This window comes from Mobula hypostoma, chromosome 13, assembly GCF_963921235.1.
Source record: "Mobula hypostoma chromosome 13, sMobHyp1.1, whole genome shotgun sequence".
NCBI lineage: Eukaryota > Metazoa > Chordata > Chondrichthyes > Myliobatiformes > Myliobatidae > Mobula > Mobula hypostoma.
This window is the reverse complement of record NC_086109.1, coordinates 4,469,293-4,496,607: the sequence shown is the minus strand read 5'-3', so window position 1 is coordinate 4,496,607 and position 27,315 is coordinate 4,469,293. Positions and strand designations below refer to the sequence as shown.

The following is a 27,315-nucleotide window of genomic DNA, read 5'->3' as shown; positions in this document are numbered from 1 at the left end:
CAGCACCTTTACTCTTTCCCCTGTTTTTCTGTGTAGTGAGGAACTGCAGTAATCCAGGAGAAATAGTGAATGGATATATTCAGGCACCAAATACAACTTTTGGAAGTAGAGCTACTTTTTCCTGTAAAACAGGGTGAGTATTTGGTGAAGCAGATATCAGGTGGGCAAACTGAACTCTGACCACTGAGCACAACCTATGGATTCACTTTCAAGGACTTTACAACTCATGTTCTCAATGTTTATTTATTTTTGGAAGGACTGTAAATGGTATGGAAGCATCCATGTCCTTGAATAGAAAATCTTGCAAAAGTAGTGGATATGGCCCAATCTGTCATGGGTAAAGCCCTCCCAACCATTGAGCCCATCTGCCCAGAGCGTCATTCACCAGGGGCCCCCACCACCCACGTCATACATTCTTCTCGCTGCTGCCATCAGGACAAAGGCTCAGGAGCCTCAGGACTCACACCACCAGCTTCAGGAACAGTTATTACCCTCGGCCACCAGACTCTTGAACCAAAGGGGATAACTTCACTTAATTTCACTTGCCCCATCTCTAAAATGTTCACACAACCTATGAACTCACTTTCAAGGGCTCTTCATTTCGTGTTCTCAATATTTATTGCTTATTTATTTATAATTATTCTTTCTTTATTTTTGTATTTGCACAGTTTGTTGTCTGGCATTCTGGTTGAATGCTCAAGGTGGTGTGGTCTTTCATTGATTCTATTATGTTTGTTATTCTATTATGGATTTATTGAGTGTGCTTGCAAGAAATTGAATCCCAAAGTTGTACATGGTGACATATATGCCCTCTGATAATAAGTTTACTTTGAAATTTATTTATATATTATTAGTTTTTATTTTTATTTGCATAGCTTGTCTTCCTTTGTACATTATTTGCTTGAAAATCTTTGTTTCTGTGCAGCTTTTCATTGCTTCCTTTGTATTTCCTTGCCTTACTATGAATGCCTGCAAGAAAATGAATCTCCGGGTAGTACATAGCAATATATATGCACTTTGATAATAAATGTAGTTTGAATTTGAAATTTGGAATTTATCACATCAGTCCCTATCATAACTTCAAGGGCTGAGAAATCATATTGGTCAGAATGCTTCTTTCAGTTTCCTCCTTTTGATATTTTCAATCTCTCATCGGCAAGCCGAGAGTGTCGAGTTCTAAAGGGTGCCTGGGAGCTATGCGTAATGAGACTACAGATCCCTCTCCTTAGCCACTGGCACTGGAGGGAACCAGAGGAAATGCAGGAAAACAGAGCCAGGTTAATTCGAATCATGCGGAGGCCATGACAGAGACCAGAACACAGGAGCAGAATTAGGCCATTCAGCCCATCAAACCTTCGCCACCTTTCCATCATGGCTGGTTTATTTTCCCTCTCAATCTCATTCTCTTGCTTTCTCCCCATAACCTTTGATGTCCTGACTAACCAAGAACCTGTCAATCACCATTTTACTTATACCCAATGGCTCAGCCTCCACTGCCATCAGTGGCAGTGAATTCCACAGATGCACCACCCTCTGGCTGAAGAAGCTTCACTTCAGTTCTAAATGAACATCCTGTATTCTGAGCTCTCATCCTAGACTCACACACTATTGGTAACATCCTCTTTACGTCTACTCTATCGAGACCTTTCAATATTTGGTAGGTTTCAACCTCCTCATTCTTCTAAGACTGAGAGATGACTCTTCACACATATGTGAATTGGAGCAGTGACTCATTCTACACCACTGTCCCTTTTGTTCCACAGCAACCCTCATCTGAAAAAATCTCTTCTGAGCAGTTTAACCTGCTTTAATTTGTATCTTGCTACACTTTTCCTTCACTGTACCATTGTGTTGGTTCATATTCTGAATTAAATTAACGTTATGTTTTTTCTTAGCCAAGATATTGAAACACTGACATATTTGGCTCTCATTTTTATACCAGTTTATCAGTAATAACCTGTCTCTGTCCAGATATCAGCTGGTGGGACGGAGCTACTTGTTGTGTGCTGCTGATGGATGGGATGGACAAATCCCGACATGTGTAGGTAAGGTCGGATCCTTGGAATGTTGTACAGTGAATGAGGACATTAGCAGTATTTCCTCCATGGACTGCTGAATATTTTATTTCAATACCCGTTAAGTGTGCTGATTTTTTTTGGGAATGTCCTGACGAAGGGTCTCGACCTGAAACGTCGACTGTACCTCTTCCTATAGATGCTGCCTGGCCTGCTGCGTTCACCAGCAATTTTTATGTGTGTAACAAGAAATTTTGGTTTCTTTCCCCTTTTCCAGTCCTGATGAAGGGTCTCGGCCCAGAATGTCAACTCCATACATGCTGCCTGACCTGCTGAGTTTCTCCTGCATTTTGTGTGTGTGTTATTCCAGACCAATTGTGTTGCTTATGTTGAAGCACCTTTAGAAGTGGCCCAGCAAGTCCTTGGTTGAAGGTCGGTTTGAGTAGAAAATGGAGTGTGTCTTGATCAGCAGTGCCCTTGTCTTAGAAAGGCAGTGACTTGCATATCAAACCAACACTGTGTGACTGCTTAACTGGTTGTTTCAATGTGGATTCTGATGAATCGGTAACCATATTCTGGCTTCAGGTGCCCACACTGTTGCAGGCAGCTCCCTCATGCTAGAGGACGCAAACAGATGTGCAGAATGAAAATTATGACCCTGTTGTACTGTAAAAGTTTGAATAAAAATTCAGCGCATTTCTCATTGAAAAGGCATTATATTCCCTTTATGGAATCACTACCCATGAGTGATGCTGGGGGAGGGATGCCAGTGTTCAATTTTGTATCTTCATTGCTCTGTCCTCTGAATTGTGTGGTGCTAAAGATAAAGATTAGCTTTATTTGCCAGATGGACATCTAAACATCGAAACATACCGTGAAATGTGTCATTGGCGTCAACAACCAACAGAGTCCAAGGATTGTGTGTGGGCAGCTCGCAAGTGTTGCCATGCTTCTGGCACCATCCGAGCATGCCCAAAACTTGCTAACCCTTAAGACCATAGGATACAGGAGCAGAATTAGGCCATTTGGCCCATCGTGTCTGCTCTGCCATTTCATCATGGCTGATGCAATTTTCCTCTCAGCTCCAATCTCCTGCCTTCTCCTGTATCCCTTCAAGCCCTGACCAATCAAGAATCTATCAACCTCTGCCTTAAATGTACATAAAGACTTGGCCTCCACAAGCTGCCTGTAGCAACGACTTCCACAGATTCATTACTCTCTGGCTAAAGAAATTTCTCCTCATCTCTGCAATAAAAGGACACCCCTCTATTCTGAGGGTATGTACTCTGGTCTTAGTCTCTCCCACCATAGGGAACATCCTCCCCACATCCACTCTATCAAGGCCTTTCACCATTTGATAGGTTTCAATGAGGTCACCCGTATTCTTCTGAATTCCAGTGAGTACAGGCCCAGAGCCATCAAACGCTGTTCATATGATAAGCCATTCAATCCCGCAATCATTTTCATGAAATTCCTTTGAACCCTCTCCACTTTCAGCACATCCTTTCTAAGATAAGGGGCCCAAAACTGCTCACAATACTCCAAGTGAGGCCTCAGCAGTGCTTCATAAAGTCTCAATATTACATCCTTGATTTTATATTCTAGTCCTCTTGAAATGAATGCTAACATTGCATTTGCTTTCCTCACCACAGATTCAACCTGCAAATTAACCTTTAGGGAATCCTGTACAAGGACTCCCAAGTCTCTTTGAACCTCAGTTTTTTTTTCTCATTTAGAATATGGTTAACCCTTTAATTTCTTCTACCAAAGTGCATAACCATACACTTCCCGACACTGTCTTCCATCTGCCATTTCTTTGCCCATTCTACTAATCTATGTCCTTCTGTAGCCTGTCTACTTCCTCAAACTACCTGCCCTTCCATCTATCTTCATATCGTATACAAACTTTGCAACAAAGCCATCAGTTCCATCATCCAAATCATTGACATATAACATAAAAAGAATTGCTCCCAACACAGACCTCTGTGCAACACCACTAGTCACCAGCAGCCAACCGGAAAAGGCTCCCTTTATTCCCTCAGCCATTGATTTATCCATGTCAGAATCTTTCCTGCAATACCTTGGGCTCGTAGTTTGTTAAGCAGCCTTGTAAATTGTAGACCACATCTTTACTACTGTTTGGGGATCTGTATACAATTCCTATCAAGGTCTTTTTACCTTTGCATTTTCTTAGTTCTATACAAATGATTCAACACCTTCTGAGCCTGTGTCACCTCTTCCTAATGATTTGATTTAATTTTTTACCAACAGAGCAACACCGCTCCCCCTGCCTTCCTGCCTGTCCTTTTGATACAATGTGTATCCTTGGACATTAAGCTCCCAGGTATAATCTTCTTTCAGCCATGATTCAGTTATGCCTGCAACATCATGCATGCCAATCTGCAACTGTGCTACAAGTTCATCTGCCTTATTCCGTATATTGCATGCATTCAAATATAACACCTTCAGTCCTGTATTCACCCTTTTTGATTTTGTCCACCTTTTACCTTGTTGACTGCAATTTTGCCCTATCAACAGCCTCTCCTCACTACACTACACACTGCCTCTGTCTGCAAACCAGCTCCCTCATCTTCTGTAATATCATCCGCCTTTCCTACGATATTTCTTGCATTGAAATATACGCAGCTCAAGACACTAGTTGTACCATGTGCAACCTTTTGATTCCTAACTGTCTCGCCAACATCTGCCTCCAAAACCTCTCCACCAACTGTTCTGGCACTCTGGTTCCCATCCCCCTGCAACTCTAGTTTAAATCTTACTGTGCAGCATTAGCAAACCTTCCTGCTAAGACATTAGTCCTCCTCCAGTTCAGGTGCAAACTGTCTCATCTGTACAGGTCCTACCTTCCCTGGAAGAGAGCCCAATGATCCAAAAATCTTATGTCATCCCTCCTACACCAGCTCCTTAGCCATGAATTAAATTGTAAAAAATCTTCCTAGTTCTGGTATTAGCATGTGGCATGGGTAGCAATCCTGAGATCACAACCCTGGAGGTCTTTCCCTTTAACTTAGCACCTAACTCCCTGAACTCTCTGTGCAGAACCCCATCACTTATCTATATCATTGATACCTACATGGACCATGACTTCTGGCTGTTCACCCTACCACTTAATGCTGAGGACTTGACCCAAGATATCCCGGACTCTGGCACCTGGGATGCAACATACCACCTGGGAATCTCATTCTTGCCCACAGAACCTCCTGTCTGTTCCCCTAACTAACAAATCCTCTATCACCACAGGGTGCCTTTTCTCCCCCTGTTCCCTTTTGAGATAGAGAGGCAGACTCATTGCTAAAGACCTGACCACTGACTTTCCTATGTTAGGTCAACCTCCCTAACAGTATCCAAAGTGATGTACCTGTTGTTGAGGGGGATGGCCACAGGGTACTATGCACTGGCTCCTTAACCCCTTTCCCTTTCCTGACTGTCACCTAGTTTTTTGTGTCCTGCAGCTTGGGTTTAATTACCTCTATATATGTCCTATCTATCACACCTTCAGCCTCTCAAATTATCCAGGGTCCAGTTCCAGCTCCAACTCCCTAACGTGGTTTATTAGAAGCTGCATCAGGACGCACTTCTCGCAGTTGTAGTCGTCAAGGGTACTGGAGGTCACTCTGCCTTCTCACATCCCGCAAGAGGAACATTCCACTATCCTGCCTAGCAACTTTACTGTCCTAACTGAGCAGATGTAAAGAAGGAAAGGCAAAAAAAAACTGAACCTAGAGCTTTTCTTTGCTTTCTCTGACTGAAGCCACGAAGAACTAAAGCCTCAAGATCACCACTGACTCTGTCCACTCAGACGACAGCTACTGCGATGATGGCCACTGTGCTTGCCCCTGCCTGCCTTTAATTTGCCTTCCATACATCTTTGGAATGTTGGAAGAAACCAGAGCAACACACACGATCACAGGGAGAATGTACAGACTCCTTACAGGCAGCAGGGGCAATTGAAACCTGACCCTACAGTGGCAGCTGTAAAGCGTTATGCTAGCTTGCTGACCTGTAGCAATTCCCAAAAGATAACATTTTCATCTGGAGTTCTCTTCAGAGCATTAACGATGTTTCATTTATCCTCAGCTATCAGATGCGCTCCTCTTCCACCAATTAGCAATGGGATAGCTCCGTCACCACCCAGCGGAGAACAGTGGGAGTATGGAATAGTCGCAGTGTACTCCTGTGATGCAGGCTATTCATTACAAGGTGCAGTCAATCTCACTTGTAGAGAGACTGGAGAGTGGAACTGGACTCCTCCAATGTGTATAGGTATGCTGCTTAGTTTGAATGTTTGTTTTCTATAAACTGTTTTACAGTAATGACCGTACACTGTTCTCAATAGTGATTCTGTGTGTCCTACTTCTTTCCCTGGTGCATAAAAGTAACTAGAGCATAGATCACAGAACAGTTCAGCACAGAAAGACCCTTTGGCCTGTGATGTACTGAACTGATTAAGCTAATGATACCCAGTTACACTGATTCCTTTTGCCTACACATGGTCCAGCTCCCTTCATTCCATGTCGTAAGAGCCTCTTGAATGTTTCTGTCATATTGACCTCCACATTGCACCTTGACAGCACATTCCAGGCACCCATCACTCTCTATGTAAAAACGTGCCCAGCACCTCTCCTTTAGGAATGAGACTTGAGAAGATTTACCTCCTTGATTCTAGATAATGAAGTAAGGATTTTCCAAAAAGATTAGGAGTTGCATTATTTGAAAATACTTTTCAAGTACATTCCTTCACATCATCTGACAGAGGGAAAATGGCAATGAAAGTTATCTTCAAACCTCCAGCACACTGGATTTGAAGAAATACAGAAGCTGCTTTATCTGTTTGGGACACTTGACGCTGGCAAGTGATGAGGCATAAGGGAAGAACCAGATAGAATCCATCAGAGCTGGTTAGAAATAGTGGAGTGATAAAATTCAGAGGTGATTAAGAAGCCGAAATTGGATAATCAAAGAGATCAGAGAAAGTGCTGCAAATCTCTGTCAGAACAAGCCAGCCTGTTTTAAGGACATTTACCTGTAAGATTTGCTTCCAGTTAGTGAGGGGACCAGACTGGAGATTCTGTGGACGTGGACGTGAATGTGACACCTGGATGGTATGTTGCCTCCCAGGTGCCAGGGTCAGGGATGTCTCCGATCGTGTCCACAACATTTTGGAGAGGGAGGGGGAGCAGCCAGATGTGTTGATACACATTGGTACCAATGACATAGGAAGGAAGAGCAGTAAGGTCCTGAAAAGAGAATTTAGAGAGTTATGTAGGGAGTGAGAAGCAGGACCTCCCAGGTAGTAATTTCTGGATTGCTGCCTGTACCACATGCCATTGAGGGTAGAAACAGGATGATTTGGCAGATAAATGCTTGGCTGAGGAGTTGGTGCAGGGGGCAGGACTTTAGGTTCTTGGATAATTCGGACCTCTTCTGGGGGAGGTATGACCTGTTCAAAAGTGACAGGTTGCACCTGAACCCGAGGGGGACCAATATTCTCACAGGCAGGTTTGTTTGAGCTGTTGGGGAGGGTTTAAACTAACTTGGCAGGGGTTGGGAACTGGAGTGAAGAGACTTTGGAGAGGACAAATGGTAAAAAAGTAAAGATAGCGTGATGTCAGATTGTCAGGAAGAGCAGGGAGGTGATGAGACAGTTGCAGCCAACAGGCTGAGTATCAAATTATTAGGGATGCAGAATCAGAAAGGATAGCAAATACAGTACTCAAGGTGTTGTATCTAAATGCGCATAGTACAGTATAGGAAATAAGGTGGATGATCTTGTTGCAATATTACAGATTGCTAGATAAGATGTTGTGGCCATCACTGAATCGTGGCTGAAAGATTGTTGTAACTGGGAGCTGAATGTCCAAGGTTACACATTGTATCAGAGGGATAGGAAGGTAGGCAGAGTGGAGGTGTGGCTCTGCTGGTAAAGAATGGCATCAGATCAGTAGAAAAATGTGACATGGGATTGGAAGGTGTTGAATCCTTGTGGGTTGAGTTAGGAAACTGCAAGGGTAAAATGACCCTGATGGCAGTTATATACAGGCCTCCCAAAAGTGGCTGGGAGGTGGACCACAGGTTACAACAGGAAATAGAAAAGGTAAGTCAAAAGGGCAATGTTATGGTGGCTGTGGGAGATTTTAACATGCAGGTCGATTGGGAAAATCAGATTGGTAATGAATCTTAAGAGAGTGAGTTTGTTAAATGCCTAAGAGATAGTTTTTTTAGAACAGTTTGTCATTGAGCCTAGTAGGGGATCAGCTATACTGGATTGGGTGGTATGTAATGAACCGGAGGCGATTAGGGAGTTTAAGGTAAAAGAATTCTTAGGAACCAGTGATCACAATCTGATTGTGTTCAACGAAATTTGATAGGGAGAAAGAAAAATCTGGTAGCAGTATTTAAAGGAATTAAGGGAAATTACAGTGGAGTTGGCCAAAGTAAATTGGAAGGAGCTGCTGGCAGGGTGTCAGCAGAGCAGCAATTGTGTGGATTTCTGGGAAAAATGAGGAAGGTGCAGGACGTGTGTATTCCAAAAATTAAGAAGTACTCAAATGGTAAAATAGTACAACCATGGCTGACAAGGGAAGTCAAAGCTATTGTAAAAGCAAAAGAAAGGGCATACAACAAAGCAAAAATTAGTGGGAAGGTAGAGGATTGGGAAGTTTAAAAAAACCTACAGAGAGCAAGTAAAAAAGATCATTAGAAGGGAAAAGATTAAATATGAAAGCAAGCTAGAAAATAATATCAAAGTGGATAGTAAAAGTTTTTTGAAGTATGTTAAAAATAAAAGAGAAATGAGAGTGGATATAGGACTGCTAGAAAATGAGGCAGGAGAAATAATAACTGGGGACAAGGAGATGACTGATGAACTAAGTGAATATTTTGCATCAGTCTTCACTGAGGAAGACACTAGCAGTAAGCCTGATGTTGTAGTGTGTGAAGGAAGAGAAGAGGGTGCAGTTACTGTTACAGGAGAGAAAGTGCTCAAAAAGCTGAAAGACCGAAAGGTACATAAGTCAGCTGGACCAGAGGAACTGCATCCTAGGGTTCTGAAAGAGGTAGCATTAGAGATTGTGGTGCATTAGAAATGATTTTCAAAAATCATTGGACTCTGATATGGTGCCAGATGACTGGAAAATTGCAAATGTCACTGCACTCTTTGAGAAAGGAAAAAGGCAGCAGAAAGGAAGTTATAGACCAGTTAGCCTGACCTCAGTGGTTGGGAAGATGTTAGAGTCAATTGTTAAGGATGAGGTGCTGGAGTACTTGGTGACACAAGACAAGATAGCACAAAATCAGCATGGTTTTCTTCAGGGAAAATCCTGCCCTGCAAACCTGTTGGAATTCTTTGAGGAGATTACAAGTAGAATTGATAAAGGGGATGCAGTGAATGTTGTATATTTGGACTTCCAGAAGGCCTTTGACAAGGTGCCACACATGAGGCTGTTTACCAAGTTAAGAGCCATTGTATTACAGGAAAGTTACTAACATGGTTAGAGCATTGGCTGATTGGTAGGAGGCAGCGAGTGGGAATAAAAGGATCCTTTTCTGGTTGGCTGCCAGTGACGAGTGGTGTTCCGTAGGGGTTGGTGTTGGGATCACTTCTTTTTAAGCTGTATATAAATGATTTAGATGATGGAATAGATGTCTTTGTTGCCAAGTTTGCAGATGATACAAAGATTGGTGGAGGGGCAGGTAGTGTTGAGGAAACAGGTAGGATGCAGAAGGACTTAGACAGATTAGGAGAATGGGCAAGAAAGTGACAAATGAAATACAATGTTGGAAAATGCATGGTCGTGCACTTTGGTAGTAGAAATAAATGTGCGGACTACTTTATGAACGGGGAGAAAATCTAGGAATCTGTGATGCAGAGGGACTTGGGAGTCCTTGTGCAGAACACCCTGAAGCTGAACTTGCAGGTTGAGTCGGTGGTGAGGAAGACAAATGCCATGTTAGCATTCATTTCAAAAGGTCCAGAATACAAGACCAAGGATGTGATGCTGAGGCTTTATTAGGCACTGGTGAGGCCTCACCTTGAGTATTGTGAATAGCTTTGGGCCCCTCATCTTAGAAGAGATGTACTGGTATTGGAGAGAGTCCAGAGGAGGTTCACAGGGATGATTCCAGGAATGAAAGGGTTATCGTACGAGGAACGTTTGATGGCGCTGGGTCTGTACTCACTGGAATTCTGAAGGATGAGGAGGATCTCATTGAAACCTTTCGAATATTGAAAGGCCTAGACAGAGTAGATGTGGAAAGGATGCTTCTCATGGTGGGAGAGTCTAGGACAAGAAGGCACAGCCTCAGGGTAGAGGGGCACCCTTTCAAAATGGAGATGTGGAAAAATTTCTTTAGCTTGTTGAATTGTGGAATTTGTTGCCATATGCAGCTGTGGAGGTCAGGTTGTTGGGTGTATTTAAGGCAGAGATTGATAGGTTCTTGATTGGATATGGCATCAAAGGTTGTGGGGAGAAGGCTGGGAACTGGGGTTGAGGAGGGAAAAAAAGGATCAGCCATGATTGAATGGTGGAGCAGACACGATGGGCCAGATGGCCTAATTCTGCTCCTATGTCTTATGGTCTTATATATAGCCCTGAGATTTGCTTTCTTGCGGGCTTACACAGAATCAATGATAGACCGCACCCAACAGGATGAACGAACAACTAACGTGCAAAAGACATCATATTGTGCAAATACAAAAGAAAAAGAAATAAATAAGCAATAAGTGTTGTGAACATGAGATGAAGAGTCCTTGAAGGTGAGTCCATAGGTTGTGGTAACAGTTCAGTGATAGGTCAAGTGAAGTAATCCCTTCTGGTTCAAGGGACTGATGACTGAGGGGCAGTAACTGTTCCTGAACCTGGTGGTGAGAGTCCTGAAGCTCTTGTACCTTCTTCCTGATGGCAGCAGTGAGAAGGGAGCATGTCCTGGGAGGTGAGGGGCCCTGATGATAGATGCTGCTTTTCTGCGACAGCTTTTCATGTTGTTGTGCTCAATGGTAGGGAGGGTTTTACCCATGATGGACTGGGCTGTATCCACTACTATCTGTACGATTTTGTGTTCAAGGTCATTGGTGCTTACATACCTGGTCTGCAGGCCAATTTCACAGCTTGGGAGTTTGTACTGTGGTGAGTAAAGTTGGTTTAGGAGGTCCATGAGGTGTTCTGCATTTCACTGTGCTTCATTTCTACCAGGTTTATTATCACTGACATATGTCATGAAATTTGTTGTCTTGCGGGGGAGTAGTGCAAGATAAAATATATAAATTTTATGTATGTACAATACTGTGCTAAGGTCAGGTATATACTGTATATCTCTAAGAATTTTGCACAGTACTATATTTATCAACATGGAGCAGAGAGCAAGTTTATAAATTCGTCGGGAGCAAGGATGTTGGGAATGGCGGGGATGGAGCGCCGCAGGAGAGGTGTGGGACAGGTGACAGAGAAGGAGTGCCAGGATTGCGAGGTGGTACCAGTGTAGACTCATCCAGCCCTGAGACACCAGGCAAGGTTATTTGATTCCAAACAAGTGATCATTACAGGATATCTCCCTGGTGCTTCCCACTCCCTGCCCTCTCCCTTCCCCTTTTCCCAACCATGATTCCCTTCTCCCTGCCCCCTTCTCACTCTCAGTGCACAATAGACACAATAGAGACTCATATCAGAACCAGGTTTATCATCACTCACATATGATGTGTGTGTGTAAAGAGGACATGTCCTGGGTGATGGGGGTCCTTAATGATGGATGTTACTACTTGAATGGTGTCCTCAGTGGTGGGGAGGCTAGTACTGTACCCATAATGCAGATGGCTGTGCTTACACCCTCCGAGGTTTCATTATTGCTTATTGAAAATAATTCAATGTACTTGTTACAAATTATCTCTTTAATTTGTCTAGATGGGAGATCAAATTTGGAAAATTCACAGCAAAATATTTCTGTCGATTGCATCAAAAAGCTGTTGGAGATCCTGGTGTTGTGCAATGCCTTTACTATTTCCCTTTTCTATCTCTGTGTAGCGAAGAACTGTGGATATCCAGGAGAGATAGTGAATGGATATTCTGTGGCAGCAAATACTACCTTTGGAAGTAGAGCCATTTTTTATTGTAAAAAAGGGTGAGTTTTTGGATAATGAAAATGAAAAAAAATGTAGACGTTAGAAATTAAACAGAAAATGTTATAAACAGCAGGTCATACAGCATCTGTGGAGAGAGAAGCAGTTATGTTTCAGGTCCAAATGTAACAAAATAAAAGAGTGATCTGAAATTGAAGAGAAGATGGTGAAATGAATTAGTAAAGATTGCAAGCTTGATTTCCAGTACACTTCCTGATCTTGCACCCTCTGCTCTTACCTCTAACCCCATCCCTTTTCCTTACTCCATCTCCCACTGTTCTCTCGTCCCTTCCCTGACCCTGAACAATCATTCCTCAACAGAGGTCTCAACTCTGCTTTCATTCTTAATGAATGCCGAATTTAATGTGATATCAAACTCTTCTTATTGTGCCTATTCGCTTTGCCAGGAGCTTGCTTTCCAGACTACAGACCTTCCCTATTATCTCCACATGTACCAATCCACATGGACCCCAGTCCAGAATCAGAATCAGCATATGTTGTGGAATTTGTTAACGTAACGGAGGCAGTTCCATGCAATACATGATAATTTGGAGAAAAAGAAATAAGAAAATCAATTACTGTAAATATATATATATATATATATATATATATATATATATACACACACACAAACATATATATGTAACATAAATTAAAATAGTGCAAAAATAGAAATAATTAAAAAAGTAGTGAAGTAGTGTTCATGGGTCCATTTAGGAATTGGATGGCAAAGGGGAAGAAGCTGTTCCTGAATTGCTGAGTGTGTGCCTTCATGTTTCTGTACCTCCTTCCTGATGGTAACAATGAAAAGACGGCATGTTCTGGGTGATGAGGGTCCTTAATATGGACACAGCCTTTTTGAGGCATCGCTCCTTGAAGATGTCTTGGAGTCTTGGATACTAAGAAATCTAGTACCCAAGATGGAGCTGACTAATTTTACAACTTTCTGTAGCTTCTTTCGATCTGTGGAGTAGGCCCCACCCCCATACCAGACAGTGATGCAACTTGAGAGATGCTCTGCATGGTATATCTATAGGAGTTTTTGAGTGTTTTAGATGACAAACCAAATTTCCTCAAACTCCTAATGAGTTGCCGCTGTCTGGCCTTATTTATAGCTGCTTTGATATGCTGGGACCAGGTTAGCTCCTCAATGAGCTTGACACCCAGAAATTTGAAATTGCTCACTCTTTCCTCTTACCATCTCTAGATCTATTCTAACTTCCGAAGGAAGTTTGACTATTTAAGTTTTTCTCTACTCCCATCATTCATTTGTCATGTCCTTGCCAACCCTTGGCTGCCAGTGACTAGTGGTGTTCCGCAGGGGTCAGTGTTGGGACCACTTCATTTCACATTATATGTCAGTGATTTGGATGATGCAATTGATGGTTTTGTGACCAAGTTTGTGGACAATTTCAAGGTAAGTGGAAGGGCAGGTAATGTTGAGGAATCTGGGAGTCAGCAGAAGTCCTAAAACCCTCACTAATTTTTATGGATGCACCGTAGAAAGCATTCTTCTAGGGTGCATCACAACCTGGCATGGAAGTTGTCCTGTCCAAGACCAGAAGAAGCTGCAGAAGATCATGAACACAGCCCAGCACATCACACAAACCAATCTTCCGTCCTTGGATTCACTTTACACCACATGCTGTCGGAGCAGTGCTCCCAGGATAATCAAGGACACGGCCCACCCAGCCAACACACTTTTTGTCCCTCTTCCCTCCAGGAGAAGGCTCAGGAGCTTGAAGACTCGTACGGCCAGATTTGGGAACAGCTTCTTTACAACTGTGATAAAACTGCTGAACAGATCCTGACCCAGATCTGGTTCGTGCCCTCCAAATATCCGGACCTGCCTCTCGGTTTTTTTTTGTACTACCTTACTTTCCATTTTCTATTTATAATTTATAATTTAAATTTTTAATATTTTCTATTGATTTGTACTCCAGGGAGTGGGAAGCACAGAATCAAATATCGCTGTGATGATTGTACGTTCTAGTATCAATTGTTTGGCGACAATAAAGTATAAAGTATAAATCTTTTTTTTTGCTCTAATTGTGTTATTTCTTGTAAAAAATGTGTATAGTTTATGTTTATTTTATATTTTGTGAGTGCTATTTATTTGATGCATGTGCTGCTGTTGCACAACTAAGCCTTTCATTGCATTTGTTTCATACACGTATATGACAATAAACTCAACTTTGAGTTTGATTGCCCTAAGAAACTCCTACAGTGACATCCTGGGGCTGCAATTGTTGACCTTCAGTAACCAGGAGCCATCTTTCTCTGTGCACGGTATGTCTCCACCACTGGAATGTTTTCCTTCTGAAGTCATCATCTTCAGTTTTGTGGAGAGATACAGAAACCTGAAAGCACACACCACTAGGCTCATGGACAGCTTCTTTCCTATTGAACGGTCTGATAAGGTGATAAAGTGGGCTGTTGACCTCACAATCTATCTTGGCTGTGATCTTGCATCTTATTGTTTCCTGCATTGCACCCTATGGTTGTTACACTTTATTCTACATTCAACTTGTTTTATCTCGTTCTACCTCAGTGCACTGCGTACTGATTTGAACTTAGGAATGTATGCAAGACAAGTTTTTCGCTGTACCTTGGTAGAAGTGATATTAATAAAACCAGTTTGCCAGGGCTTCTTGATGTCATACTTGTTGCTTTGAGTTGTCCGACAGTATTATAAAGTAAGAAGCACGTAGTTAGCCATCATCATCATTATGTGCCGTGTCATATGACATAGGTGATTATGGTTACCATGATTGTTCTTGGCAAATTTTTCTATAGAAGTGGTTTGCCACTGCCTTCTTCTGGGCAGTGTCTTTACAAGGTGGGTGACCCCAGCCATTATCAGTACTCTTCAGAGATTGTCTGCCTGGCATCAGTGATAACCAGGTTTTGTGATATGCACCAACTGTTCACATGACATAGAACATAGAATATTACAGCACAGTACAGGCTGTTCGGCCCACAATGTTGTGCTGTCCTTTTAATCTACTCTAATATCAATATAACCCTTTCCTCCAACATAGCCCTCCATTTTCCAATCATCTATGTGACTATGTAAGAGTTTCTAAAAAGTCCTTAATGTATCTGCCTCTACCCCAAATTGACAGGTATTCCACACGCCTGCTAATTTCTGTAAAGAATTCACCTCTGACATCCAACCTATACTTTCCTCCAATCTCATTAAAATTATACCCTCTTTTCTACCCTGCGGAAAAGTCTCTGGCTATCTACTTGACCTACACCTCTTATCAACTTGTACACCTCTATCATGTCAACATTCATAAGGTTTCAATGAGATCCCTCCTCATCCTTCTGAATTCCAGCGAGTAATTCCAGAGCCATCAACGTTCCTCATATGATGACCCTTTCATTCCTGAAATCATCCTTGTGAACCTCCTCTGGATCCTCTTCAGTGCCAGCACATATTTTCTAAGGTGAGGGGCCCAAAACTGTTCACAATACTCAAGGTGAGGCCTCACCAGTGCCTCATAAAGACTCAGCATCACGTCCTTGCTTTTGTATTCTAGACCTCTTGAAATGAATGCTAATATGGCATTTGCCTTCCTCACCACCAACTCAACCTGCAAGTTAACCTTCAGGGTGTTCTGCACAAGGACGCCCAAGTCCCTCTACGTCTCAGATTCCTGGATTTTCTCCCTGTTTAGAAAATAGTCTGCACATTTATTTCTACTACCAAAGTGCACGACCATGCATTTTCCAACATTGTATTTCATTTGCTACCTTCTTGCCCATTCTCTTAATTTGTCTAGGTCCTTCTGCATCCTACCTGTTTCCTCAACACTACCTGCCCCTCCACCAATCTTCATATCATCTGCAAACTTGGCAACAAAGCCATCTATTCCATCTGAATCATTTATATACAGCATAAAAAGAAGTGGTCCAAACACTAACCCCTGTGGAACACCACTAGTCACTGGCAGCCAAGCAGAAAAGGATCCTTTTATTCCTACTTGCTGCCTCCTATCAGTCAGCCAATGCTCTACACATAAAAGTTGCTGGTGAACGCAGCAGGCCAGGCAGCATCTATAGGAAGAGATACAGTTGACATCTCGGGCCGAGACCCTTTGTCAGGACTAACTGAAAGAAGAGATCGTAAGAGATTTGAAAGTGGGATGGGGAGGGGGAGCCAATACTCTAACCATGTTAGTAACTTTCCTGTGATACCATGGGCTCTTAACTTGGTAAGCAGCCTCATGTGTGGCACCTTGTCAAAGGCCTTCTAAATGTTCAAATATACAACATCCACTACATCCCCTTTGTCTATCCCACTTGTAATCTCCTCAAAGAATTCCATCAGGTTTGTCAGGCAGGATTTTCCTTGAAAGGAAACCATGCTGACTTTGTACTATCTTGTCCTGTGTCACCAAGTACTCCAACACCTCATCCTTAACAATTGACTCTAACATCTTCCCAACCACTGAGGTCGGGCTAACTGGTCTATAATTTCCTTTCTGCTGCCTTCCTCCTTTCTTAAAGAATGGAGTAACATTTGCAATTTTCTAGTCCCTGGCACCATGCCAGAGTCCAATGATTTTTGAAAGATCATTTCTAATGCCACCACAATCTCTAATGCTACCTCTCTCAGAACTCTAGTTCTGAACCTTAGGTGCAGTTCCTCTGGTGCTGGTGAATTATGTACCTTTATGACTTCCACCCATACTCAATCAGTTGGTATCTTCCCTTGCTGCAGCAATGATACCCTCCTCGATTTGCAGTGCTACTCCCCAACCTCTTTTCTTTTCCTCCCTTTCTTCCTTGAAACATCTAAACCCTGGATATACGAGTAGCCATTCCTGTCCTTGTGACAGCCACATTATATTATTGTGAGCAGTTTTGGTCACCTACCTACAGGAAAAGTGTAAATAAGGTTGAAAGAGTATAGAGAAAATTTATAAGGATGTTGCTGGGTCCGGAGGACCTGAGACTTAAGGAAAAATTGAATGGGTTGGGACTTTATTCTTTGGAGCTCAGAAGATTGAGAAGAGATTTGATAGAGGTATACAAATTTATCAGGAGTGTAGATAAGGTAAATGTAAGCAGCTTTTCCCATTGAGGTTGGATGGGACTATAACAAGAAATCATGGGTTAAGAGTGAAAGGTGAAAAGTTTAAGGGCAACACGAGGAGAATCTTCACTCAGAGGGTCATGAGAGTGTTGAATGAGCTGCCAGTGCAAGTGGTGCATGCAAACTCAATTTCAACATTGAAGAGAATTTTGGATCGACGCATGGATGGTAGGGGTATGGAGGGCTATGGTCCTGGTGCAGGTCAATGGCAGTCGGCTGTTTAAGTGGCTCAGCTGGGACCAGATGGGCCGAAGGGCCTGTTTCTGTACTGTACTTTTCTATGACTCTGTGACAACATCAAGGTTCCATGTATTGACCCATGCTCTACATTCGTCATTCTTGTTCTTGCATTAAAATAGACACATTCAACCCATCCCACTGTCTGCAGTTTAGCTTTATCTTTCCTCACAGACTCTCTACTCACTGTATTTACCTGTACATCAAAAACCCTGTCCTCTGAACCTTACGCTGGATTCCATCCTCCCACCAAACTAGTCTCAACACTCCTCAACATCTCAACCATAAGGAAATTGGTTCCTCAAATTCAGGGGCAAACCACCTTATGTCATACTCTCCAGAAGAGATTTCAGTGATCCACAGATCTGAAAGCCTGCTGCCTACACCAGTTCCTCAGTCACATATTAATCTATCAAATAAATCATCCTATTCTTGCCCTCACTTGCGGATGGCAGAGGCAGCAGAGATTACTACCCATGAGGTACTGCTTTTCAGCTTCCTTTCTGAACACAATTCCAAGAGGAAATATGTTCAGAAATCTAAAAAAGCACTAAATAGATCCGAAGTCATGTTTTAAATCTATGAATCAAGAGCAAAAAGTAGAAAACAATCACAGGTTTCTCACCATAGCATGTGCTAGCTATGGCTGTCGAAATGAGACATGCTGCAATGATGACATTTTTTACGATTCGTACGCACAAAATCTGATGGGACAAATAAACAATTAAAAGGGACAAATAAACTTATGTTGGTAATAAAATGTCAAGTATCACGTCAGGGTCTTGAATCTCTTAGAACACAGGACTTCAATAAGATGACCATCATTTATCACTGAACACCAAGAACTCTGCTAATGTTATCTGCAATGTCATGTCAACCATGTCATATCAAAAGGCGGATGGAGGAGTGGGGGAAGGGGAACATGAGAAATGGCTTTCTTAAGTGTAATTATTTGATCTAATAACAAACTGAAAGCATTTCTTTTGCAAGGAAGATAATCAAAAAGAATCATTTATGACTCCCTCATTAGCCCAGTATACATCAACTTTTTCCAATTAATATTAAATACTTGGATGAAATGATTGAAGATTTCACCAAATTAAGACCAGAAGTCAAGAATCAATAGGTTGACATGGTATGCCTAATGTTCTGAGCTGCGAGTATTTGAATGCAAGGACTACTGTAGGAAAGGCGGATAACCTTAGGGCATGGATCAGCACGTGGAATTATGACATTGTAACCATTAGTGAGACTTGGTTGCAGGAGAGGCAGGACTGGCAGCTCAATATTCTGGGGTTCCACTGACTTAGAAGTGATAGAGTGGATTAAAGGGAAGAGGTAGCATTACCAGCAAGGAAAATGTCATAGTAGTGCTCAGTCAAAACTCTCCTAGTAAGGCTTTATGGGTAGAACTGGGAAATAAGAAAGGTATGACCATGCTAATGAGATTATACTATATTACACCACCCAACAGCCTGCAGGATTTCATCATCATCATCATTATATGCTGTGTTGTATGATGGTCATGGTCTCTTGGCTGTAATTGTTCTTGGCAAGTTCGTCTATAGAAGTAGTTTGCCATTGCTTTCTTCTGGGAGAGGCTTTACAAAAGACAGGTGACCCGATCCATATTTAGAGATTGTCTGTCTGGTGTCAGTAGTCGCATAACCAGGATCTGCGATATGCACCAGCTGCTCATATGACCATCCACTATTTCCTCTCATGGCTTCACGTGACCCTGATTGCGGTGCTAAGCAGATGCTAGACCTTGCAGGCTAGCGGAGAGAAGGAGTGCTTTGCATCTCCTTTGGCAGAGTCGTATCTTCACCACGCAACCAAACATTGTAATTAGTAACTAATCTATAATATAGTGCTTCAGTATCAGATGTTATAAGTTCCTGATTAATTCAAAGTGCAGGTTGGAATAAATAACAAAAATTCTGTAGATGCTGGAAATCCAAAGTAGCATAACAAAATACTGGAGGAACTCAGCAGGTCGGGCAACATCTATGGAGAGGAATAGACAGTCTGTGTTTCGGCCCAAGCCCCTTCATCAGGATTGGAAAGGAAGGGGACAAAAGCCAAAGTAAGAAGGTGGGAGGATGGGAAGGAGTGCAAGCTGGCAGGTGATAGGTAACACCAATTTTGACTTTTTGACTCCAGCACTTTGTGTGTGTTATGCAGTTTGGAATAATGGTCCAAGCTGCAGCAATACTTCAGGCAGCTGAGTAAAACAAGTTAGTCCCATGTCTGCAAGCCCACGAGTCTGTTGGAGGCTCAGAGTTGACCTGTCTTGGGTTGGAGAACTGTCTTCTCTGCATGTGTGTGGATAAGAAGGAGGAAAGGGGCTTGTTTTGCTGGTGTTCTGTTGGTGTTGTTATTTATGTTGTTCTGCCAAACATGGTGGACATGTTGTGTTGGTGACAGAATGTGTGGGTACACTTGCCCCCCCACCCCCACACATCTTTAGGTTGTGTTGGTTGTTGACACAAATGACATATTTCACTGTGTGTTTAGATGTGCATGTGATAAATAAACAAATCTGAGTTTGTTAGTCTGTAAGGGGGCTCTCTTGGAATTATCCATGGTTTTGACTTGTTCTCTTCCCTCTCCAATATATTATTTTCCCTTGTATGGCCAATTGTAATGGTTTCAGGCATTGATCCATTATATTCAGTAGTTGTCTTTCAAGTGTGTACACTGAACATTTTTTTCATTTAATTGCTGGCTCATAATCTAGCAACTGGAATTTTTATTTTACTTTAATATCTTGTTTTTCTTTGACTTAGATTCCTGATGGTGGGAAAGAACTACCGAGTATGTACTGCTACAGGTTGGGATGGTAAAGTCCCAGTGTGTAAAGGTAAATTAAGATTCTATCTTCATAGGACTCTGTAGTGTTCTATGGCTGAAGCAATCAAAGGACATATTTAGATTGTTAGTACCATGTAATTGTTATGTTTTGTAACTCCAAAACTCATTTGGGTGGGATGTGCTGTTGTCAATGATACTGCCTGACTTTATTGTCCAACCTGCAGTAGTGTGCAAGCCTTGTCACAACTGACAGTTGGTCTGGAACTCTAGTTTGCTCCTGTGCTGTCTTCTGACATCTCTGATAGCTTTGTGATGGTTGGACCTAGGTTTCCTGCGTAGCTCAGGGTCACTCAACTTGGATGCCATAGTCTTGGACTTAGACAGTGGGTCTCTTAGTTCATCCATGGTTTCCAGTTCAAGAACACCTGAGTTGACCACTTTTCCCAGTTCCCCACACGCGTGCGGCTGAAGCCTGTAACAGCATCGGCACGTTCATTTGGATTAGTCAATGCTCCTTGAGTACAGACGACTCCACTGATCTAAACTGCAATATGAACTGCATACTTAAAATCAATAGCATTCTTGACAATTAAAATGGTTGAGGGAAAATATCCAAGTATGCAAGTTATAACTCGAAACTCAACTATATCATTTACTATATCATGACTTGCTTAACTTAATATTTAGAGGATCTGAATATTTACATTGTGTCAGTTGGTCATCTTTGCCTTTCTATGTCTAGAAATAAAGTCAACACCAGTGAAGGTTGCTAAGTTTGCAGAGCCTAGGCTGAAGCTCTCCCAAGTTGAAGGTACTGTGCATAAGATATTAATTTCCTTTTGATAAGTTTCCAGTTACCTCAGTTGACTCACAGTATCTGATGACCTAAAATAAAATAAATTGTAATTAATATACTTAAGAATGTTGCCAGAGTTCTGGCCAGCTTATGTAGTGATAATGGTAGAACTTTCTTGACAGTCACTAGAATGAGAGCTGTAGTCACCTCTCCATGACTGATTTTCTCTTGTGCTTCTATGTCACGACTCAGAACGGTGCCTGACTTCTTTCATTAGCTTGACTGGCTGGAATTTCTGGTTCTTTGTCTATGGTGTCAGACATCCTTCATGTGTAGATAAATTAAGAAGAAAAGGATATGGGAATACAGGTCTGCAATTCATTGAAAGTGATGTCTTCATAAATCAAAAGAATTGAGTACAAGAGATGAGATGTTATGTTGAAGTTGTATAAGATGTTGGTGAGGCCTAATTTGGAATATTGTATGCAGTTTTGTTCACTGACCTACAGGAAAAATAAAAATAATGTACAGAGAAAATTTACAAGGACGTTGCCTGGATTGGAGGACCTAAGTTATAAGGAGAGATTGAATAGATTAGGACGTTATTCCTTGGGGAGATTTGATGCAGGTATACAAAATTATGAGGGGCATAAATAGGGTAGATGTGAGCAGGCATTTTCCACTGAGGTTGGGTGGGACTACAACTTGAGGTCATAGGTTAAGAGTTAAAAGATGAAAAAGTTTAAGGGGGACATGAAAGGAAACTTTGCATTCAGAGGGTCATGAGAGTGTGGAATGAGCTGCCAGCACAAGTGGTGTATGAGCATGATTTCAATGTTTAAGAGAGTGTGGATAAGTACATGGATGGTAGGAGTATGGAGGACTATGGTCTTGATACAGGTTGATTGGAGTAAGCAGTATAAATGGTTTAGCATGGACTAGATAAGACCATAAGATACAGGAGCAGAATTAGGCCATTGTGTCTGCTCTGTCATTTCTTCATGGCTGATCCATTTCCTCCTCCCCCACCAATATCCCTTCATGCCCTGACCAGACAACCATCTATCAGCCTCTGCCTTAAATACACATAAAGACTTGGCCTACACGGCTGCCTGTCCAAAGAATTCCACAGATTCACCACTCCCTGGCTGAAGAAATTCTTCCTCATCTCTGTTGTAAAAGGACACCCCTCTATTCTGAGGCTGTGTACCCTGCTCTTAGAGTCTCCCACTATAGGAAACATCCTCTCCACATCCATTACTTCAAGGCCTTTCAACATTCGATAGGTTTCATTTAGGTCGCCCCTCATTCTTCTGAAGAGCATCTAGGCCCAGATCCATCAAATGCTCTTCATATGACAAGCCATTAAATCCTGGAAACATTTTCCTAAGCCTCCTTTGAACCCTGTTCAGTTTCAGCACAACTTTCTAAGATAAGGGATGCAAAATTGCTCACAGTGCTCCAAGTGGGGCCTCACCAGTGCTTTATAAAGTCTAAACTTTACATCCTTGCTTTGATATTGCAGTCCTCTTCAAATGAATGCTAACATCACATTTGCCTTCCTCACCACAGACTCGATCTGCACATTAAGCTTTAGGGAATCCTGCACAAGGATTTCCAAGTCCCTTTGCATCTCAGTTTTTGTATTTTCTCTCCATTTAGAAAACAGTCAACCCTTTTATTTCTTTTACCGAAGTGCATGACCATAAACTTCCCAGCACTGTACTCCATCTGTCACTTCTTTGCCCATTCTCCTGATCTGTCTGAGTCCACCTGTACCCTCTAGTTCCTCAAAACTACCTGCCCATCCAGTTATCTTCATATCATCTGCAAACATTGCAACAAAGCCATCAATTCCATCATCCAAATCATTAACATGTAATGTAAAAAGAATCAGTTATAACACAGACTTCTGTAGAACACCACTAGTCACCGACAACCAACCAGAAAGTGTGCCCTTTATTCTCACTCTTTGTCTATTGCTAATCTGCCATTGCTTTATCCATGCTAGAATATTTCCTATAATACCATGGGGGTCATAGCTTGTTAAGCAGTCTCATGTGTGGCACCTTGTCAAAGTCCTTCTGAAAATGCAAGTACACACCATCACTGATTCTCCTTTGTCTATCCTGCTTGTTATTTTTTCAAAGAATTCCAACAGATTTGTGAGGTAAGATATTCCCTTGAGAAAACCATGCACACTTTGTTATCGTGTGCCTCCACGTTCCCTGAGACTTCATCCTTAACAATCGACTGCATCATCTTCCCAACACTGAGGTCAGACTTCCTTTCTTCTGTCTCTCTCCCTTCTTGAAGAATGGGTTGACATTTCAGAACCTTGGGGTGTACACCATCTTGTCCAGGTGACTTATCTACCTTCAGACCTTTCAGTTTCCCAAGAATATTCTCTAGTAATGGTAACTTCACACACTTCATGACTCCTGATATCTAGACTCCTGATACCATTTTGCTAGTGTCTTCCACAGTGAAGGCAGAAACAAGATTCTTACTTAGATCATCCGCCATTCCCTTGTCCCCCATTACTACCTCTGCAGCATCATTTTACAGTGGTCCCATATCCACTCTTGCCTCTCTTTTACGCTTTATGTATCTAAAGAAACTTTTGATATCGTCTTTAATATTTCTGGCTACCTTACTTTTGAATTCCATCTTTACCTTCTTAATGACTTTTATTTAGTTGCTTTCTATTGCTTTTTAAAAGCCTTCCAGTCCTCTAACATTTTTGCTCTAATATATGCCCCCTCTTTGGCTTTTATGTTAGCCACAGTTATGTCACCTTGCCTTTCGAATATTTCTTTCTCTTTGGGATGTATATATCTTGTGCCTTCCTAATTGCTTCCAGAAATTCCAGCCGTTGCTGCTCTGCCATCATACTTGTCAGTGTTCTTTCCCAATCTTTTCTGGCTAACTCTTCTTTATGCCTCTTTAATTCCCTTTACTCCACTGAAATACTGATATATCTGATCTTAGCTTCTCCTTCTCAAATTTCAGGGTGAATTCTATCATATTATGATCACTTTCCCCTCAGGGTTCTTTTACCTTAAGCTCCCTAATCAATTCCATCTCATCGCACAGCACCCAGTCCAGAATAGCTGATCCCATAGTGGGCTCAACCACAAGCTGCTCTAAAAAGTCATCTCCTTGGCATTCCAGAAACTCCCCCTCTTGGAATCTAGCACCAAACTTATCTTTCCAATCTACCTGCATATTGAAATCCCCCATGACTATTGTGACATTTCTCCTTCGGCATTCATTTTCTCTGACCTGTTGTAATTTATAGATCACATCCTTACTACTATTTAGGGGTTTGTATACAACCCCCATTAGAGTGTTTTTGCCTTTGCAGTTCCTTAGCTCTATCCACAATGATTCAACACGTTCCGACCTTATGTTACCTCTTTCTAATGATCTGATTAAATTTTTTACCAACGAAGCATCACTGCCCCCTCTGCCTTCCTGCCTGTCCTTTTGAAACAATGTGTATCCTTGGACATTAAACTCCCAGCTATAATCTTCTTTTAGTCATGATTCAGTGATGTCTACAAGATGGGCCAAAGGGCCTGTTTCTGTGCTGAACTTTTACTCTATGAGTCTTAAGTGCACAATCACAGCCCTGTGGAAAGGCTAATTTGGTGCCCCATTAAGGTTGCAATTGTTAAAGACTGGGGTAACGTCTTACATTTTCCAACATGCAGAAACTACTTTGAAATCCATTGAAGTTTTGAAGCTGACAGCCACTCTATCCACTCATCCCATTGCTTCCTCTTTCAGGGATCACTCCTGTGGATTAACCACCTTTCAGACTCATTAATATCTGTACCACTCTCTTTATTGCCTGATACTAATTTTCTTTAATTTCGCCCTTCCTTTGGGCTCTTGGTTCCTTACCATTACTTTTAAGTTATCTGCATCATTTTCCATGAGAGCAGAACCAAAGTATCTGTTTATTTGTTTTATTCCCCATATTTTTTTTCTAATTTCTGACTGTAAAGGGCCCACATTTCACTATTTTCTTTTTCCACACCTTTAGAAACTTTTACTGTCTACTTCTATTTACTTTCCTGTGCTTTATAAGCTTTTTTTTGTTCTCTCAATCAATGACTAATAAAGGGCCAATCAGTCAATTGGTCCTTTATTGCTGAATTCTAAACTGCTCCTGATTTTCAAGCTTGCTACTTTTTCTGGCAACTTTACATGACACCTCTGTGCATCAGATGTCATGTTTAATATCACAGTTAGGTTGCTTTTCCATTTGTAAGTACTGTGTAACTAGTATGTAATGGTGTGGCCACCTGGTTAATACTTTTACTTCAACATTGTTACTTCCTAACTTCATCCTTCTATCCGACAAAGGCCTATCTTAATGGTAACCACAGACTGTCCATAATTTAAATGTTGGCTGTATAGTTTAGCTGTTGGTTTGTACCATGTCAGGTTGTATAAGACATTGAAGTTGTATAAGACGTTGGTGGGGCCTAATTTGGAGCAGTGTGTGCCGTTTTGTTCACCTACCACAGGAAAAATGTAAATAAGATTGAAAGAGTACAAAGAATATCGACATGGATGTTGCCAGGTCTGGAGGACCTGTGTCATAAGGAAAGATTGAATAGGCTATGACTTTATTCCTTGCAACGTAGAAGATTGAGAGGAAATTATTCAGAGGCATACAAAATTATAATGTGTATAGATAGGGTAAATCCAAGCAGTCTTTTTCCATTGAGGGTGGCTAGGACTACAACTAGAGGTCATAGGTTAAGGGGGAAAGTGAACATTTTAAGGGGACCATGAGGGAGAACAACTTCTCTCAGAAGGTTGTGAGAGTGTGGGACAAGCTGCCAGCACAAGTGGTGCACGCGAGCTAGATTTCTATATTGAAGAGAAGTTTGGATAGGTACATGGATAGCAGAGGTAGGAAGGGCTGTAATGCTGGTGCAAATCAATGGGAGTAGGCAGTTTAAATGGCATGGCATGGGCTAGATGGGCCGCAGGGTCTGTTTCTGTGCTGTACTTGTCTATGATTGTAATTTAATCTTTGTTTTATTCATTCTTACAGCTCGAAAGAAGTCAGGCTTTGGTGAGAACAAGGATATTGCAAGTTTTTCATTATACTTATGAGCTATTTACTTAGGGGAGTGCAAGTGTGTATGATTATGTTAGTGAGTTGTAATGTTGATAATTATATAGACTTATCAGTATTTTAATGAAATTAGCTTACACTATGCAACAACCTAGGTCATGAGATCCTTGTTTCTTTAAATACATTTGCTGTTGTCTTCTCCCCTTCTGATAGAGAATTAAATTTCGATCTTCAGATATGTAAACTCTTGTAAAATTAGAATTTTACATATTGATAAAAGATGTACATAAATATTGAAATATAATTTGTTTCATGGGAGAAATTGTAGCTTTCAGATTTGGTTTTGATATCTTGGCTGTGACATCAATTGCAAATTGAGGCTGTCATTAGCAGTTTTCTAAACTTTGTGATTGTTTTATATTGGAGAAATTATTATAGCTTTGCTTAATATATGGAAAGTGAGAATTCAACTCTGATGTTCACATCTTGTCCTTACTAGGAAGCACCCGGTGAGAAGCAGAATATGTAACACATTTACTTCAGTTACTCCAGCTGCTTTTGAGCCTTCTGTGGATATAATTCAGAAATCTAAATCTTGTGCAGTGTTTGCAATCTCATTCATGTTCCTGTGAGGATATTGTGGCAGTCCGGGCACAGAGTACAGAATTAGTTCAATTCAAGTTTAATGCACATGAATACAGCCAAACGAAACAGTGTTCCTCTGGGGCCAAGGTGCAAAACACTTACCAGGAGCACACAGCATATATAGTTACAATAGGAGAAAAACATACAGATACAAAAATTTTTTAAAAAAGGCATCCGTTAGTCTTGCGAGACCATGGATCTGTGCCTGGAAAGTCTTCACTCTCCAGGGCGCAGGCCTGGGCAAGGTTGTATGGAAGACCAGCAGTTGCCCATGCTGCAAGTCTCCCCTCTCCACGACACCAATGTTGTCTAAGGGAAGGGCATTAGGACCCATACAGCTTGGCACCAGTGTTATTGCAGAGCAATGTGTGATTAAGTGCCTCGGCTGGGGCTAATAATATATAAAAAAAATAACGTAGCCCAAGTCCCTGAGTGTTATGGCCTGTAGATCAATGGTGCATAAATGTTGTCCTG

General features: G+C 41.7%; 1 protein-coding gene across 8 annotated transcripts in view; it reads left to right on the top strand.

Moving 5' to 3' along the window:
• LOC134355880 (sushi, von Willebrand factor type A, EGF and pentraxin domain-containing protein 1-like) overlaps positions 1–27,315 on the top strand; it is a 64,181-nt gene that overhangs the window by 31,633 nt on the left and 5,233 nt on the right. For 7 of the 8 annotated variants that reach the window (XM_063066406.1, XM_063066401.1, XM_063066404.1 and 4 more), the window contains 7 exons: positions 37–133; positions 1,972–2,045; positions 6,114–6,299; positions 12,053–12,149; positions 20,278–20,351; positions 21,045–21,113; positions 26,173–26,193. In XM_063066406.1, coding sequence (XP_062922476.1) covers positions 37–133; positions 1,972–2,045; positions 6,114–6,299; positions 12,053–12,149; positions 20,278–20,351; positions 21,045–21,113; positions 26,173–26,193 — 618 coding nt within the window. The remainder of the gene's footprint in view (positions 1–36; positions 134–1,971; positions 2,046–6,113; positions 6,300–12,052; positions 12,150–20,277; positions 20,352–21,044; positions 21,114–26,172; positions 26,194–27,315) is intronic. The other variant, XM_063066400.1, reaches the window with a different exon arrangement.